The 16434-nt window shown below is 49.4% G+C and overlaps 1 protein-coding gene across 10 annotated transcripts in view; it reads left to right on the top strand.

The window, feature by feature from the left end:
* The window catches only part of ATP2B2 (ATPase plasma membrane Ca2+ transporting 2), a 516257-nt gene that overhangs the window by 421655 nt on the left and 78168 nt on the right, over positions 1–16434 (top strand). For all 10 annotated transcript variants that reach the window (XM_066244337.1, XM_066244328.1, XM_066244329.1 and 7 more), the window contains 5 exons: positions 1135–1167; positions 2346–2405; positions 8033–8074; positions 8884–9042; positions 12026–12240. In XM_066244337.1, the coding sequence (XP_066100434.1) occupies positions 1135–1167; positions 2346–2405; positions 8033–8074; positions 8884–9042; positions 12026–12240 (509 nt within the window). The remainder of the gene's footprint in view (positions 1–1134; positions 1168–2345; positions 2406–8032; positions 8075–8883; positions 9043–12025; positions 12241–16434) is intronic.

Raw genomic sequence — 16434 nt, forward strand, 5'->3', positions numbered from 1 at the left:
CCTCTCAGATACCCCTGGCACTGCCACCTTGCCTGGGTTCTGGCTCCTTCTCCCCCTGGAAACAAGAGTCCTTATCTCCTGCGCCCTCCTCAGAGCAGCAGGCTGGCAGCCTCAGGTACAAGTGCCTCTCAGAGCAGAGGAGAGATGCTCAGAAGACACAAGAGCCCAGGTCTCTAGCCCCAGCACAGCCAGCTTCTCACCAACACTCACACTTGGTCAGGACATCCCCCTCCCACATCTTTAGTCTTTTATCTTGTCACCTTCCCCAAGCTTCAGAGGAGGGTCCCCAACATCCAGACTTTCTGGAGTCCAGGGAAAGGAGATGAGATGGCAGGTGATTTGTCCTTGAGTTTTAGGGGCAGCCCTGCTACCTCTAGCTCTCAGAGGTCAACCAGGCACATGTCCCCGAGGATAAAATCCATTTTCTAGTGGGATCCCCCTAAGATTATGGCTGCCACACCAGTAGGGACAATGGAACTAAGGTGTGGTCTGTATCTGGAGAGCAAGGGGAGAGCTGAAGTGGAAACTGAGGACGAAGTCGTGGCCAGAGACCCAGAGCATGTCAGAACAGTGTCTGTGCAATAACGTAGAAGCTGTGGCCTGCTGTGGCCCCAGGTAGCAGGCAGTTGGGCAGACACAAGCAGTTGGACAGGATGCAGCAGCCTTTGCCCATTTCCTTGGCCTTACTGGGCTTGGGTGAGGGACAGAAGCTCCTACATGCCTGACCTGTGTTTTTGAAATGCCTATAGGAATACAGGCCTCTCCTGCCCTGAAGCATGGGACAGGGTCCACCACTCAACATTTACCTGCACCCCAACAAGATGAGGGCATCAGTGTAGAAGGAAGAGTTGGGATGTGGAGGTGACATAGCCGAGGAAAATAGGGGGCATCCTCACCCTGCAGGCCCCCATGCGCAGCACAGCTGGGGCTGGGCCCCTTCAGCACTGTCATCCCGTCACCTCCATCAGGGCATTGCTTAAAGCCCGACAACCATGGGTCCTCGTTTCAGGATGACCCTGGGCGTGCCGGGATGGATGTGTGAGAGAGTGTGTGTGCTTGTGTGTGCGTGCGTGCACACAGATGAGGCTGTGTGTGCTTCTCCATCATTAATATGTCTCAAAAATCATCACACAGGTGTGAAGAAGGGGGATGGCCTTCAGCTACCAGGTACAGTAAGACACCCCTCAGGGTAGATGGGGCTTTTAGAAATAGCAGCAATCTTTGACCGCTAAACCTGGGCTCTCAACCCCAGCACAGAGCTAGAGAAGGCTCCCTGAGAGCAGGGGCTCTGCCCCACCAGACCCTCAGCTGTACCCTGGGTGATGTCAACCCCACAGGATAGGCCAGCACCCCATTTTGCCTACTTGCCCCTCTAGTGCATCATCCAGCAGGCCAGTGCCAGTGGCACCACCATTATGTCCTATGTCCCTCATCCCCACACACATACATGCAGGGCCCCATCACCAGGGGACCCCACAACCCTGGTCCCCAACTCATCCCCACAGAGCCTGGCTGGCTTCCCCTTGCTCACAGAGTGTCTACTTCACTCAGCCGTCTCTTTCCTCTCCCTTTCACAGAACCTGTTCCCCCACCGCAAGAAAGAGCAAGAATGAATTTGACCATCTCATCTCATTTTTCATTTCTAAATTAAAGAAAACTCACTAGTACCTTCTCTGTCTCATGCACAGAATACGACTTGTTTGATGTCACCTTTTAAATGGTGGGGCATCTCACATGGGGTTACCAAGGCAATTTTTTGAGTGCTGATTAGGAAGGAAGAGGTGGCCATGGGTGGTGGCCTGAGTCAAGGTCATGAATCCTACTAGGTCGCTGCCCTTGGTGGATGTTCTGCCAGTACACGTGGTGGTCCTCATAGCAATACCCAAGTGGAATAGCCAGTGCCTCAGGACACCGGTTTTAAATATTTTGAATTGACTCTATGCCATGGACCCCTCTGGCCCTAATGAGAAGCCAGAACCCCTCTCCTCACAGAACCCTCTCTGATAGGGCCCATCTGGTTAGTTAGACCAATGGGGTGCGTCCATCCAGACCTTACCACAGAACAGTGCCATCCCACCTAACCACATTGATCATCCTCCATGTTTTATTTCAGAGACCCTCCATGTCTGAATTTTTTCCCTGCTGACTTCTGTGGCATCTCTATTAGAACACTTCACCCCCCCACCCCCAAATTTGAGTTTCTTGATCTCCAACAGAGATTTTCTTTTAAGAAGATAGTCATGTTATTTGCCACAAGTTGGTTCATGTCTTTATTGTTGTTGTTCTGCATTGTTGCTTTTCTCCATTGTGACACACTGCATTTTCCATCCCTCCCACCCCCGCAGCGGTCGATGGTGCGGCAGGTTCAAATGCTGCAGATAGTGCAAATACCAGCCTAGTCAATGGTACGTCTCCCATGGCGAGCTCTCGGTCTCGGGTGGATGGGCGTCTCTCTCCCCCACCCCCAACTCTGGGCTGGCCTCTCCCTGTTCTGGACCGCACAGATCTTGGATGTGCATGGACAGCTCCGGGACAGTCGTCCTCTCACACGGGGCAGGCGCTTAGGAGAGAAGCCACCACTGGGAATCAGCTCCGCGCCCACTTGCGGCACCAAAATAGTCCTGGTTCCTGTGGGGCCTTTGACCCCCAGTGGAGCCCTGAAGAGGAAGATGATGTTGGCTTCAGATTTGGCCCCAAGAAGCAATATCCCACCTGCATGGCCCTCTCCTAAGTACGTTCCTGGCCCCTGCTTTGGGAAGAAGGCCTGGGGTCAGGACCTGGGCTAAATCCAGGGTCTGGGTCCCCAGTGAAGGCTCCAGTCCTCGACTCTGAAATTACCTTGAGGCAGGGGGACCCAGACCAGGATTCAGCTCCTAGGCCCCACCCCATAGCATGGCTGAGCCACTGACAGACATTTCTCCCTCTTCTCTTTCACGGAACAAAACGGGCAGGGGATTCGCTTGGGCTCAGGCCTGGTTCTGTCCCTCAGATGTGGACTGGTGTTTCTCGCTGTTGCCTGTGCTGGAGCATTTGTCCTGGGCCTCTGCATTCTGACTGGCCCCCTCGGGGAGGGAGCTGCCAACTGTACCTGGTCTACATCTTACTTCCTCACACACAGGCAGGGAGGAGTTTCATGCACTTGCCTCCAAACCTTTAGAAGCTTTCTTATTTCTCTACCCTCCCATCTTCAGAGCAATGAGGCTTCTATTACTCGGATATGTCCCCTGTCCCCAAATTAGGTAGCATGATAGTGACCCAGGCTGCTCCTGAACTAGTGAGAGCTGTTCCAGCTCAGTCATGAAGCCAGTGCCCCAGCATTGCTGCAGACGAGGCACCAGGCTGTGGGTTCCTCATCTCTTGTATCATTTACTCCTCACCACTGCTGGAAAATGTGGAGAGCTGTCCCACCTCATCCTGCCCCAGACCTCTGGCTGAGCCACCCAAATTCAAAGTGAACAAAGATGGAAGCACCTTGTAGAAGTCAGGGTCTGGGCAAGACACTTCTGCAAGCAGTGTCTTGCCAGGAACGGCTAATTTGGGTGTGGGTCTATTTCAGGAATGGGAGAAAGGAAGACAGCTTGGGGTGTAGGAGGTGTCATGTGTCAGGGAGAGGTGGTGAGGGATGACAGGGAGAAACCATGTAGGCAAACCCACAACCTGGGGGCAAAGGAAACAGGATGTGGCATCCTGCCTCCCCCAGAGTGACGATCCTGCATCTGGGCTGGCCAGTTCCCCAAAAGGGGCATCTTCACTCCCAAACTATAGCAGAAAACAAGTGTCCCAAGGAAAACTACAAGAAAAATGGGGAACTGACATTTTTTGACCACCTAGGTACTTTGCAAGTATTTCATGCTTGCCATCTCATTTAATCCTCATGACAACCCTATGACACAAAGTTTAAGGTTCCTACTTTAAAGATGAGGAAACTGAGGCTCAGGGAGATCAAGACCCTAGCCCAAGGTCACAGAGGTAGAAAGTAGTAGAGCCAAGATTTGAACCCAGACCTGGCTGTCTCTAAAGTGTGTGTTTCTCTTCCTGATCCAGGATTTCCCAATAGGGTGTGTTTTGTTAACTTCACAAGGATACTAAGAGGTCTCCCCCCACCAAAAAAAGGGATCCTATAATCAAAGATGTTTAAGAACCTCTGGATAGAATTTGTGTCTTCCTCTTGCCAGTATTTCTCACTGCCTTGAATATGCTGGTGTGTAATGAGAGTTACCTAACTGTGCAGGGGTTCCCAGTCTGACTGGGCTACAGGACCTTTTCTGGCTGAATTTTGTGGGGTTGGAATGCCCCTGTAATATACTTTGGGAAATGGTGCTTTAAGCCCTTGCTCAAAATGTGAACAGAGGACCAGAAAGCTGGGCATCTCCTAGGAGCTTGTTAGAAATGCAGAATCTGGCCCTGGCCAGTTGGCTCAGTAGATAGAGCATCAGCCCAGCGTACAGACATTCCGGGTTTGATCCCCAGTCAGGGCACACATAAGACACAACCATCTGCTTCTTTTCCTCTGTCTCTTCTCCTTCTCTCCCTTGCCCCCTCTTGCAGCCAATGGCTCTATTAGTTCCAGTGTGGCCCCAGGCACTGGCACTGAGGATAGCTTGGTTAGTAGGAGCACATCAGCCTCAGGTACTAAAAATAGCTTGGTTGATTCGAGCATCAGCCCCAGACAGGGGTTGCCAGGTGGATCCCAGTCAGGGCGCATGCAGGAATCTATCTCCCCCCTCTCAATAGAAAGAAGAAAGAAAGAAAGAAAGAAAGAAAGAAAGAAAGAAAGAAAGAAAGAAAGAAAGAAAGAAAGAAAGAAAGAAAGAAAGAAAGAAAGAAACACAGAATCTATCTCCCCCCTCTCAATAGAAAGAAGAAAGAAAGAAAGAAAGAAAGAAAGAAAGAAAGAAAGAAAGAAAGAAAGAAAGAAAGAAAGAAAGAAAGAAAGAAACACAGAATCTTAAGCTCCACCCCAGACCTACTGAATGAGAATCTTTGTTCTGACAAGCTCTCCAGACTCAGAGAGAGTGCGTTAGAGGTTGAGGGGTGCTGAGTTGAGGTGTGATGAGTGAGAATTAAACGTTCCCATTCCCTCCTTCCTCTAAGCCAAATCAGGATGACTTGGAGATAGAAAACAAATTAAGTGGTAGTATTCTCCCGCCTTTATTTCCCCAAACTCCATCCCAACTGAAAGATGGTTGTGTTCCATTCATCTTGGAGGTCTTATGATTGCCATTATTATTTTATTATTTCTTTTATGATTATAAATGTAATCACTATTTAATACATCTCTTATAAAATCATGATTAATAATAAATACATCACTCTTAACTCCAGACATTAGTTTGCGGTGCTTTTCACAAGCATCACCTTGGTAAAAAATTGTTGCATTTCGTGGAGGAAGAAATGGAGAAGCAGGGGAGATAGGTGACATCTCCCAGGCCTCCTAGTTAGTGGTCTGTCAGAGATTCAGGCCACCGCTCCACGACTCCTCCACATCCCTGCTTTTCACATGCATGTCCCTGGCCTGCATGAAGGAAACAGGCACGTTTGGCAAAGCTGCATCCGGCATCTGATGCAGAGGGGCCTTTGAGTCTCCACCCAGTTCCCTGTCTTGGGTCCTGTTCTACCTCCCAGCTCTCCTGAAACCCAGCCCATCCTCCAGGTCCCACATGGGGCCAGAGCTGGTTGCCCTGCCACAGGTCCAGGGCCAGGCAAGCACTCACTTAGCTGAGAAGAGCCCCCAGCAAGTCCCTTGCTTCTGAGAACCAGGCCATCTGCACCAGAGCCCCTGCCCCAAATCAGCACTCCCTTCCTCAAACATATGCATCGATGATTATTTTTCTGGCCACGTGGTCAATATGGAAATAAAAGAGGAAATTGCTAGCTGGGTTAATGGGCACACACAGAGCTACTGCCTCTGATAGTATGCAATACAAATAAAGGCCCCTTTGTGCCATCTAAAAGCAACTATTGAAGTGGAGTCCTCTGGTGCCCTTTAGCCCAGTTCATAAAATTATTTTTTAAAATAAAAATAATTGTTGTAGTTTGTTTCTGTTTCCTCTAAAGGGCCTTTTTCTATTTTATTTCTTAATCCAGTAGAAAGAATTTTACAATAGAGCAGCAAGGGCCTTTCTCTTTGAACTGCAGGTGGGTCGCTGAGCCTTTGCTGTGAGAAGCAGTAGGAAGGACATTGCACTTTCCTTGAAGAGAGGGTAGGGGGTTGGGACCCAGGAAAGCCACTGCCCCCACTCCACTCGAGCCCCCGCAATAGGGGTGTGGTGATGGTGACAACACTATGAAACTGATAATGCAGCCACGGAGTTATTATCGGGATGGTCCATATGGGAGCCGCCTCTGAACTTTTCTTGGCCTCAGTTTCCTCATCTGTTAAAAGAGTGAGAAAACCCTCCCACCCGCCTTACAGGGTGTCAAGAAGACTGACAGGAGATGACACTTGCAAACTGCAGTAGGCTGAATGGGCCAATAGTTATCACTAAAGGCAGCTTTTAGGTGCTCTGGAAGCTGACATCCCCATTTTACAAGAACAGGAGCAGAGGCTGGGAGAGGTAACACCACACAGCTAGTTGGTGACAAACAGGGGCTTCAGAAGCCCAGCCCTCCCACTGCCACCCAGTGCCACTTCTCTGAACCCCGAGGGGCCCAGAGGTGGCTGTGTTCTCCTTGACTAAGTGGAAGCATGCATACATTTGAGGGTCACTCTCCATTTACCCACTGAAACCCGGCCAGACCATCTCTCTCGCCAAGCCTCAGTTTCTTATCTGTAAATGAGTATAAATATAAGAGCACCTTTGTAGAGATGTGGTGAGGACTAGATGATATCATGAAGGTCGTGTATGTACCTGAAAGGCACAAGATGGGTTCTTTCAGAACATGAGCTATGGGAATCACCTTTGCAGCAAATGTCCAGGGGTGGCCAACCTCCTCAGACTCCTCCAGAGGTGGGAGGCCTGCAGGCAGAGTTCTGGGTAAGCTCAGTGAGCAGACTCCGTACAGAGGAATTCCCTCTCCACAGTGCCGTCAGGTGAAAACAGGTGTCTCAGCTACCAGGTAGGAGCCACCAGTCCCTCCCACCCTGCAACAGAGCCCACAAGCATCTGGCTGTGGAAAGGGCCTCCCAGGCAGCCTTGATTAATGGACGGGGAGCCCCAGACTCAGCCCTTTCCCCAGCACTAGGCAACATCGGGCCCTGGTATGCAGGGCCAGGGGTAGGGGGCACCCATGGAGCCCACCAACCTAACCTTTTCTATCTAAAATGGCCTAAGCTGGTCAACCTCAGAATGAAGAGCACATGTGCAAATGGAAGGGACGTTGGCAGATTCCCCTGGGAGCCAGGGTACTCCCACCAATCCCCCTGTTCACACCAGGGGTACCTCAGAGCCCACCGCTGGGAAGCCCCTGCTCACCCTTTGCATGGGTCACTCTGAGTGGGGGCTGGGCATGGGGTTGTCCATGCTGTGGCTTTATACCCCTTCAGAAGGAAAAGGAAAAAGTAGTAGTATTTCTCCTGGAGTCAGGAACGAAGGGGCACATTAACCAAACTTTCCCTGTGTCCCGTTCTACAATCTCTCTCTCTCTCTCTCTCTCTCTCTCTCTCTCTCTCTCCCCGTCTCTCTCTCTCTCTCCTCGTTTCTCTTTGCCTCCTCTCAGCCCACAAAAGGCACCAACCAAATTACTCATTGGGGACTTGAGAATTCTCACTCCTCTGCTCCCTGCCAGCCAACCTGGTCCCTTTTACCCTCCAAGGCTATGTCTAATCTGTATGATGCCTAGGGCCAAAATAATTTCCACAGAAACACTCTCTCCAAGCCCCCAGAGAATCAAGACAGACCCTGCAGCCAGCATACTGGCCAGGTTTGCTTCTGTCTCTGGGGCATCTGTAGTTGTCCCTGTGTGGAGGGACGGAGTTGGCCTGGCCCTTCCTCCATCTGTGACATGAATGTCTGTGGCCCTGTTGCGTCTTTGTGATGATGGATGTGTGTTGTCTGTTCTCTGTTGTCTGTTAAAATTCTTTGTCGTGTAGGTAAAATGCAGGATGGCACTGTGGACGCCAGCCAGAGCAAAGGTAACCCTTTTGAATTAACTGGGTCCTGTGGTTCCTGTGGCCCCTTCCCACCAGTTCTGAGGGCTATGGCAGAGACAGATGTGGCTGTAGCTATGGCTGCCTGATGTCTTTGGGGGCGTGTAACTATGATTCACGTGGTACCAGACCAAATGGAGGCATCACCCAGGGGGATGGGACACCTGCAAGTCAGCTTTTCCCTAGCCATTGAGCTACACTGCCCATTTAACTGAAAACTTGAAGCTGGTTCTTTGAGATCCTTAGGAAATAATGGGTAGGACCCCAGGCCCACCAGTCAGTCCTGCTCTGAATGAAGAGGGGTCTTGCCACCCATGCATGGGGACACTCTTATCTTTTAAGCCTGCTCTTTTGTCCCTGCTGTCTTTCAATTACTTAATATCCCAACAACATGGCCCAAGGGCCAATGGGTAAAGCCCAATCCTCTGTATCTTGTTTGAATGTGGGAAAAACCAACAGGCCATTTGTAGAAAGTCCAGAGGGGACTTCAGCCCACTCCTCCTGGGAATCCCAGGTAAAGCCATGTCACTCTCTGCTGTGTCCTGGCTTCCAGGTCCTAGGCAGCCAGGGGCCCTGGTACCAGTGTCTCTGGCTGGAAGAGGCAGACCCCCTCCACACACATCACAGGCCTTTCTGTGCCAGCCATGTAGGGATCCAGGCGAGGAAGTGGGTACCTCACCACAGTCCCCCAGGTAGGCAGGGTGGAGGCCAACATCCCCACCCTGCAGGCTGACCTATGTGTGTGTATGTCTGTGTGTCTGTGTGTGTACACATACGTGCTCTGCCACCTGCAGCCAAACAGCAGGATGGGGCAGCTGCCATGGAGATGCAGCCCCTCAAGAGTGCTGAGGGTGGCGATGCTGATGACAAGAAAAAGGCCAACATGCACAAGAAGGAGAAGTCGGTGCTCCAGGGCAAGCTCACCAAGCTGGCTGTGCAGATCGGCAAGGCAGGTGAGTGTGCAGGGTGTGAATGGGGACACACAGTAGGACCCCGGGCAGGGCCCTGTGCCAAGCTGGGCCTCAGTTGCCTCATTTGCAAAGTGGTAGCTTGCATGAGACGGTCTCTGAGACCCACCCTTCTTGATCACAGCAGCAGTCTGAGTCCTCCTACAGCAGGCATGCAGCCAGCCCTTAGAGAGAGGAGTGACGCTGATAGCCTGCATGGTGAGGCACACTGCCTGCGTGCTTGTGCAGCTGTGGCTGGGAGAACCTAGGCAGTAACTTCCCCAGCTCTGAGCCCCTGCCCCTGGTCTATGAAGTTGGGATCCCCAGTAGTCCCTACATTAAAGGAGTTTATGCATAGAGTGCTTGGCACTGGCACGTGTGGTGACTGGAAAGGGGGCAGATCCTGCTGAGTCTGGAGTCTGCAGTGGTGGTTGTATCCTGAGGACAATGGGAACCCTGGTTTGAGCAGGGGAGGCAGGCATGCATTGGGGTATATAATGACCACCCAGCTGCAGTGCAGAGGAAAGATTAAGAGAAGTACCAGGGTCCCCAGTACAACAAACTAGGCTTCCCAACTGAGTAGGTAGCTGCAGGTGAAGGCTGGTGGCAGCCCCTATGGCCCAGGAAGCAACCCCAGCTGCAAGGTGAGCCCTGTCCGTCTGATGTGGCCTTGGCCTCCTCTCCCGGGTAAGGATGTGGCAAATGCCAAGGCCTCCCCACCTGGCTGCTTGCTCCTCCAAGGCTGTCTCCCAGCTCTAATTATAGGTACCACAGTGTGGAGAATGGAGGCAAATTATAGGTTTGGCTGTCTATAGTTAGACACTCGGGGTCCTGGTGACAGCTCCCGGCTTCTGGAAGCTTGGCTTCCTGCCCCTGCGACTGTCAGACGGGGATAGAACAAGAAGAGGCTCTGAGGCTCCACAGCTGGATGAGGGGTGGGGTAACAATGGGTGCAGGGATTTCCTCCATGCCCGCCATCGAGAAGACTCCCAAGAAACATGGCTCTGGGGGCAGGAAACAAAGTGAGGAGAACAACCCCATGGCTTTCAAAGTGCTCGCTCATCTCCCTTCACCTCCTTGGCCCTGCCAAGAACGCAGTTCAGAGTCAAGAACTTCTGAGTTGACATCCCACCTCTGCTTCTCTTTTGAGCTGAATCCCCTGAAAGCAGAGCTGAAGATGGGTGGCTTGGGATTTGGAAGGGGGTGCTCTAGGTGAGACCTGTGAAAAGGAAGGGATGTGACTGGGCCACAGAAGAAGCCAGATACAGCTGAGCTTTCTGGAGAAATCCCAGTCTCCACCTGTTCCATGGGAAGTTCTGGAGCCAAAGACCTCTGCCTTGCCTTCATTGAAGGGTCAGGATTTTGGACCCCCATATCAGCCATTGAATATTGGCCATCCAATCAGGGTGGAGTGCACTCCCAGGTACTCGCTGACCAGGAGACTCCCGTTGCCCAAGGGCAGTCCTCTGATGGAGGCTGCAGGTGTGCGTAGTCTCAGAGGCACCTGCACAGCACCTACAGCACATGGGGGTGGGCACAGGAACTGGCAAAAGGGATCAGAGGGTACCCCAGCAGGTAGCCTCCTGCGTTTGCTAACTTCACAGTGCCTCCCCTCAGTTGCCTCATCCAGAAAAAGGGCCCCCAGTTGTTTCCTCTGCCAGGAACTCTTTTTCCCCTAGGTCACCACCTGGCTGCTCCTTCTCATCATCCATCTGTCTGCTTACAAATCACCTCCTCCAGGAATTCTCCCCTAGCAAACCTAATTTAAGTAGTAGCCTCTCCCTACCTGCCCATGTCACTTTTTTCCTTTTAGCTATATTGAGATATAATTTATATACCAAAAAATAGCACACATTTAATGTGCACATCTTGATGAGTTTGGACATATTCATACACCCATGATACCATTACCACACCAAGGTACCAAATATAAATATATATCCACCATCTCCAAAAATTGCCTCGTGTTCTTTTGTAGTTTTGTTGTTGTTATTTTGTTTTGTTTTTGTGGAGGTCTTTGTTTTTGGTTTTGGGGCAAAAACACTCAACAGATCTATCCTCTTAACCAATTTTGAAATGCACAATACTGCCTGGTTAACCGTAGGCACCATGTTGTGCAGCAGACCTCCAGAACTTATTCATCCTGCACAGCTGAAACTTTATACCCACTGAAAAACAACTTTCCATTCCCCCTCTCCGCACAGCCCCTGACAACCGCATTTCTGTCTCTGCTTCTACAAGTTTGGCTGTTTTAGATTTCTCATACAAGTCCTGCTCCGTCTGCCGGATTTCATTTAGCAGAATGTCCTCCAGGTCCACCCACGTTGTCACAAATGGCAGAATTTTCTTGTTCTCTGTGGCTACTAATATTCCATCATAAGTATATGCCACATTTCCTTTATCAATTTATCAGTGGACATTTAGGTTGTTTTCTTATCTTCAGCCTGTGTCACAATCTAGCACATCACCTGGAGTCCTCACAGAATAATCCATGTCTGAATTTTCTTGTTTGTGTTTGTTTCTTGTCTGTCTCCTGCTCTAGAACCTCAGTTTCCCAAGGGCAGAGACCCTGTCCTCTTTACTGCTGTGTCCCTAGTGCCTGAATGAGTGAGTAAATAAACGGCACCAACTATACATCATTATTGTGTGAGAACACTGCGCAAGCAGTTCTTATTCACATGGTCACTCAGCATACACTTCTGCAGCACCTGCTGGGTGCTGGCACTGTGCTAGGCACTTTACATGCAGTAATCACATTTGATCCTTATAAAGCCAAGTAAGGATCCATCCCCATTGTACAGAGAAGCAACTGAGGCTGTTTGAGGATCAAGGACTTGACCCAGGCCGTAAAGCAACTAAGTGGCAGAGTTGGGATGTGAGCAAGGGTTGGCCTGACCCCAGAGATCTTTTGGCCGAGGGTTTGGTCTATATCTCGCTTTCCAACCCCCAGGAAAGCCCCTGAGCAGGTCTCTCCTACTCCATATTGCAGGCCTGGTGATGTCGGCCATCACGGTGATAATCCTGGTGCTCTACTTCACCGTGGACACCTTCGTGGTCAACAAGAAGCCATGGCTACCTGAATGCACACCCGTCTATGTACAGTACTTTGTCAAGTTCTTCATCATTGGCGTGACGGTGTTGGTGGTCGCCGTGCCCGAGGGGCTCCCTCTGGCCGTCACCATCTCACTGGCCTACTCCGTGAAGGTGAGAAGTAGAAAGCAGCTGAGATTGGCTGCCCCCCACTGGGGCCTGTGGGGGGGGTGTGCAGTGGCCAGTACTGGGGTTGGGAAAAGAGCTAAGAAGAAGGGATTGGACACATTGGAAGCTCAGAGAGGATGTATGCAGAAACCCAAATCCCACATGTCTTCAGGGGCCTGTGGCAAACTGGAGAGCTACACTCTGGCTAAAAGGACAACCATTTTTCAGCCCAGCCAAGTGTCACCTTGTGGGGACACAGGCTCAGTGTTGCCAGATCTTTATGTTTTCCTCGGGAGAAGCCAGCTATCTGGAGTTGATATAAACTCTCTTTATCTTTAAACATTGACAGTCAACTCAACTTTAAACAAAAAATAAAATGCAGACATCACTGTGCAGGCCCAAATCCATCGCGCCCCACCAAATGGTGGCAGAAGTCTGACCATTCCAGGCACAGGCCCCACTGTAGCCATAGTACTTGTACAACTAATCTCAGAGGTTGCTTCCTAAAGTTTGAAAGAAATAAGCCCGAAGCAAAAAGGACATCTGACTTTACGAAAGCCTCCTCCTCTCAGGAGTTGGCCTGAAAATATGGTTTTAAAAGCAATTCAATGAAGGGCAGGTGGGCCCTTGCATGCTGACTGCTTCAAAACCCGAACACTGAACTGAATGTGCTGGTATCCCATGGGCACCGTGTATCCAGCCCTCGTGGGGGGCACTTCAAGCCTGGCTCACCCCTAGGTCCTCACTCTCTGGCTCATTCTCTTCCTTTGGCCCTGTGGTTTTTATACTTCATAGGGAGGGCTACACTCCTGTTTCCCAGGGTCCCAATGCCAGGATGTCCCTGAGAAGGTGGAGGCCTAAACATGTTTATAAATAAGGCATTTACTCTGAGACATTGGCAGAGCCACTGGAGGGCACAGTGAGCATCAGTTTCCAAGCTGGAATTTGGACTGGGCTCGCTGATGTAATTTCATACAGAAAAGAGATCGCTAGGCAGGTGCCAGAAAGTGGCAGCTCTGTGTAAAGGATATGGCTCTTATCGTCCCCTTGTTTTAGGGTTCACAGAGAAACTCCATCCCACAAAGCAAAACCCAAACAGGTCACAACAGGAGGCTTGAGGGCCCGGGTCCTGGAAAAGGAGCCCCTCACACAGCCATGAGTCAGGATCCTCACAGCCACCCAGTTAAGCTCAGGTGGAGGTAGGGGGCGGGGGGGCTGTTCCTCCTTAAGGTCATAGAGTTGGTTTGGGAGAATTATGCGCAGACATTTTTAGGCCTCCACACCTTCTGCAGTTTGTATCTCTGCCACCTGGTGCCTTTAGCCATCTTAGATAGTGTTACTTGTACAGTCACTTTAAACTTAGTGCAGCATCCCAAATGAGGAGAGGCCCCTCTGAGCCTGGACTTATTCCCATGAGAGCCACCATCAAAAGAAAAGAGATGACCACTTAGACCAGCGCTGTCTAACAGCTATAATGGGAGCCACATGTGTGATTTTAAATTTCCTAGTAGCCATGTTTTGTTTTGTTTTTTAAATACATTTATTATTTTTTATTTATTCATTTTAGAGAGGAGAGAGAGAGAGAGAGAGGAGAGAGAGACAGGGGGGAGGAGCTGGAAGCATCAACTCCCATATGTGCCCTGACCAGGCAAGCCCAGGGTTTCGAACCGGCGACCTCAGCATTTCCAGGTCGATGCGTTATCCACTGCGCCACCACAGGCCAGGCCCTAGTAGCCATGTTTTAAAAGAAACAGGCCAAATTAATTTTAATAACAGTTTATTTGATATGTGCAAATTATTATCAAGCCAGCGTATAATCAATATAAAAATTACTAGTGAGATATTTTACATTTTTTTTCATATAAGTGTTCAGCCCTGGCTGGTTGGCTCAGCGGTAGAGTGTCGGCCTGGCATGCAGGAGTCCCGGGTTTGATTCCCAGCCAGGGCACACAGGAGAGGCGCCCATCTGCTTCTCCACCCCTCCCCCTCTCCTTCCTCTCTGTCTCTCTCTTCCCCTCCCACAGCCGAGGCTCCATTGGAGCAAAGATGGCCCGGGCGCTGGGGATGGCTCTGTGGCCTCTGCCTCAGGCGCTAGAATGGCTCTGAATGCGACAGAGCGACGCCCCAGAGGGGCAGAGCATCGCCCCCTGGTGGGCATGCCGGGTGGATCCCGGTCGGGCGCATGCGTGGGTCTGTCTGACTACCTCCCCATTTCCAGCTTCGGAAAAAAATGAAAAAAAAAATAGAAAAACATATAAGTGTTCAAAATTTGATGTGTATCTTACACTTCTGGCACATTTCACATCAGACCAGCCACATTGCCAGTGCTCAATAGCCATATATGGCTCCTATACTAGACAGCACAGGCCTAGGCATTTTTAAGCCCAGCAGACAAACCCTCAGCAGCAAGTACAGATGGGTGGAAGCCTACTGCACTGATCCAGGCCATGAGGGTAAAGAGAGCTAGGTTCAAGTCCCAGTTCTAACCCTCACTAGATGTGTCCCTCACTAGATGTGTGCATCTGGTCAGGTCACTTTGCCTTGGCTTCTTCAATTGCCAGAATGGATTACTCTAATCCTCACAGGTTTCACAGGATCCTTACAGCATCAGGCAAGAAAATAAGTGCAGAAGAACTTTGCAAACTGTAAAGTCTGTTGCAAATTCAAATTGCTGTTGATCATCCATTCAACATAGATTTTAGAAAAATTTTTTCATTAATGTAAGAGAGAGAGAGAGAAGCATCAACTTATTGTTCCATTTAAGTGTGTATTCATTGATTGCTTCCCATACGTGCCCTGACTGGGTGTCAAACCCGTGACCTTGGTGCACCGGGATAATGCTTTATCCACTGAGACACGCTGCCAGGGCCTGACATACTTTTATTGTTGCTATTATCACAGGTTACAATAAGAGAAACTGCAATAGTATATAATCCCACCAATATTCATTTTTTAGTAACATGAACTGCTACTAAAGGGATCCTAATTGCACTTCTTTTTAACCCTTGTTATAAAGAATTACAATGAGGAGAAAGAACAAAAAGAATCAATCCCTAGGCCCAGACAGGAATTGCAGCTGATTCAGCAACTATTATTCTAGCAAATTTTCATGTCTCTCCTTGCTTTTGGGGGTCACTATGATGGGAGGGCCTGCATGAAGTGTGGTGGTTTCTAGGGAATTACTTTATTTGCATTACTTACTTAAGAACCTTCAAGAAGCTAGGAGTGTGAAGCTGGAAAGAGATAAAGCGAGGTGAATACATTAGAAAATTAATAATAAGATGTATAGTAGGATTCCATTTTTGTTACAAATTTTTTTTAGAGTATCTATTTCTTTTTCTTTTTTTTTTAATAATTTTATTTTTTTAATGGGGTGACATCAATAAATCAGGATACATATATTCAAAGATAACAAGTCCAGGTTATCTTGTCGTTCAATTATGTTGCATACCCACCACCCAAAGTCAGATTGTCCTCTGTCACCTTCTATCTTGTTTTCTTTGTGCCCCTCCCCACCCCCTATCCTCTCCCATTCCCCCCTCCCCCCCGTAACCACCACACTCTTATCAATGTCTCTTAGTTTCACTATTATGTCACACCTACGTATGGAATAATACAGTTCCTGGTTTTTTCTGATTACTTATTTCGCTTCATATCATGTTATCAAGATCCCACCATTTTGCTGTAAATGTTCCGATGTCATCATTTCTTATGGCTGAGTAGTATTCCATAGTGTATATGTGCCACATCTTCTTTATCCAGTCATCTATTGATGGGCTTTTTGGTTGTTTCCATGTCCTGGCCACTGTGAACAATGCTGCAATGACCATGGGCTGCATGTGTCTTTACGTATCAATGTTTCTGAGTTTTGGGATATATACCCAGTAGAGGGATTGCTGGGTCATAAGGTAGTTCTATTTTCAGTTTTTTGAGGAACCACCATACTTTCTTCCATAATGGTTGTACTACTTTACATTCCCACCAACAGTGTATGAGGGTTCCTTTTTCTCCACAGCCTCTCCAACATTTGCTATTACCTGTCTTGCTAATGACAGCTAATCGAACAGGTGTGAGGTGGTATCTCATTGCCGTTTTGATTTGCATTTCTCTAATAGCTAAAGAAGATGAGCATCTTTTTCATATATCTGTTGGCCTTTGTATTTCTTCCTGGGAGAAGTGTCTATTCATATCCTCTTCCCA

Source organism: Saccopteryx bilineata, chromosome 10 (assembly GCF_036850765.1).
Source record: "Saccopteryx bilineata isolate mSacBil1 chromosome 10, mSacBil1_pri_phased_curated, whole genome shotgun sequence".
Classification (NCBI taxonomy): domain Eukaryota; kingdom Metazoa; phylum Chordata; class Mammalia; order Chiroptera; family Emballonuridae; genus Saccopteryx; species Saccopteryx bilineata.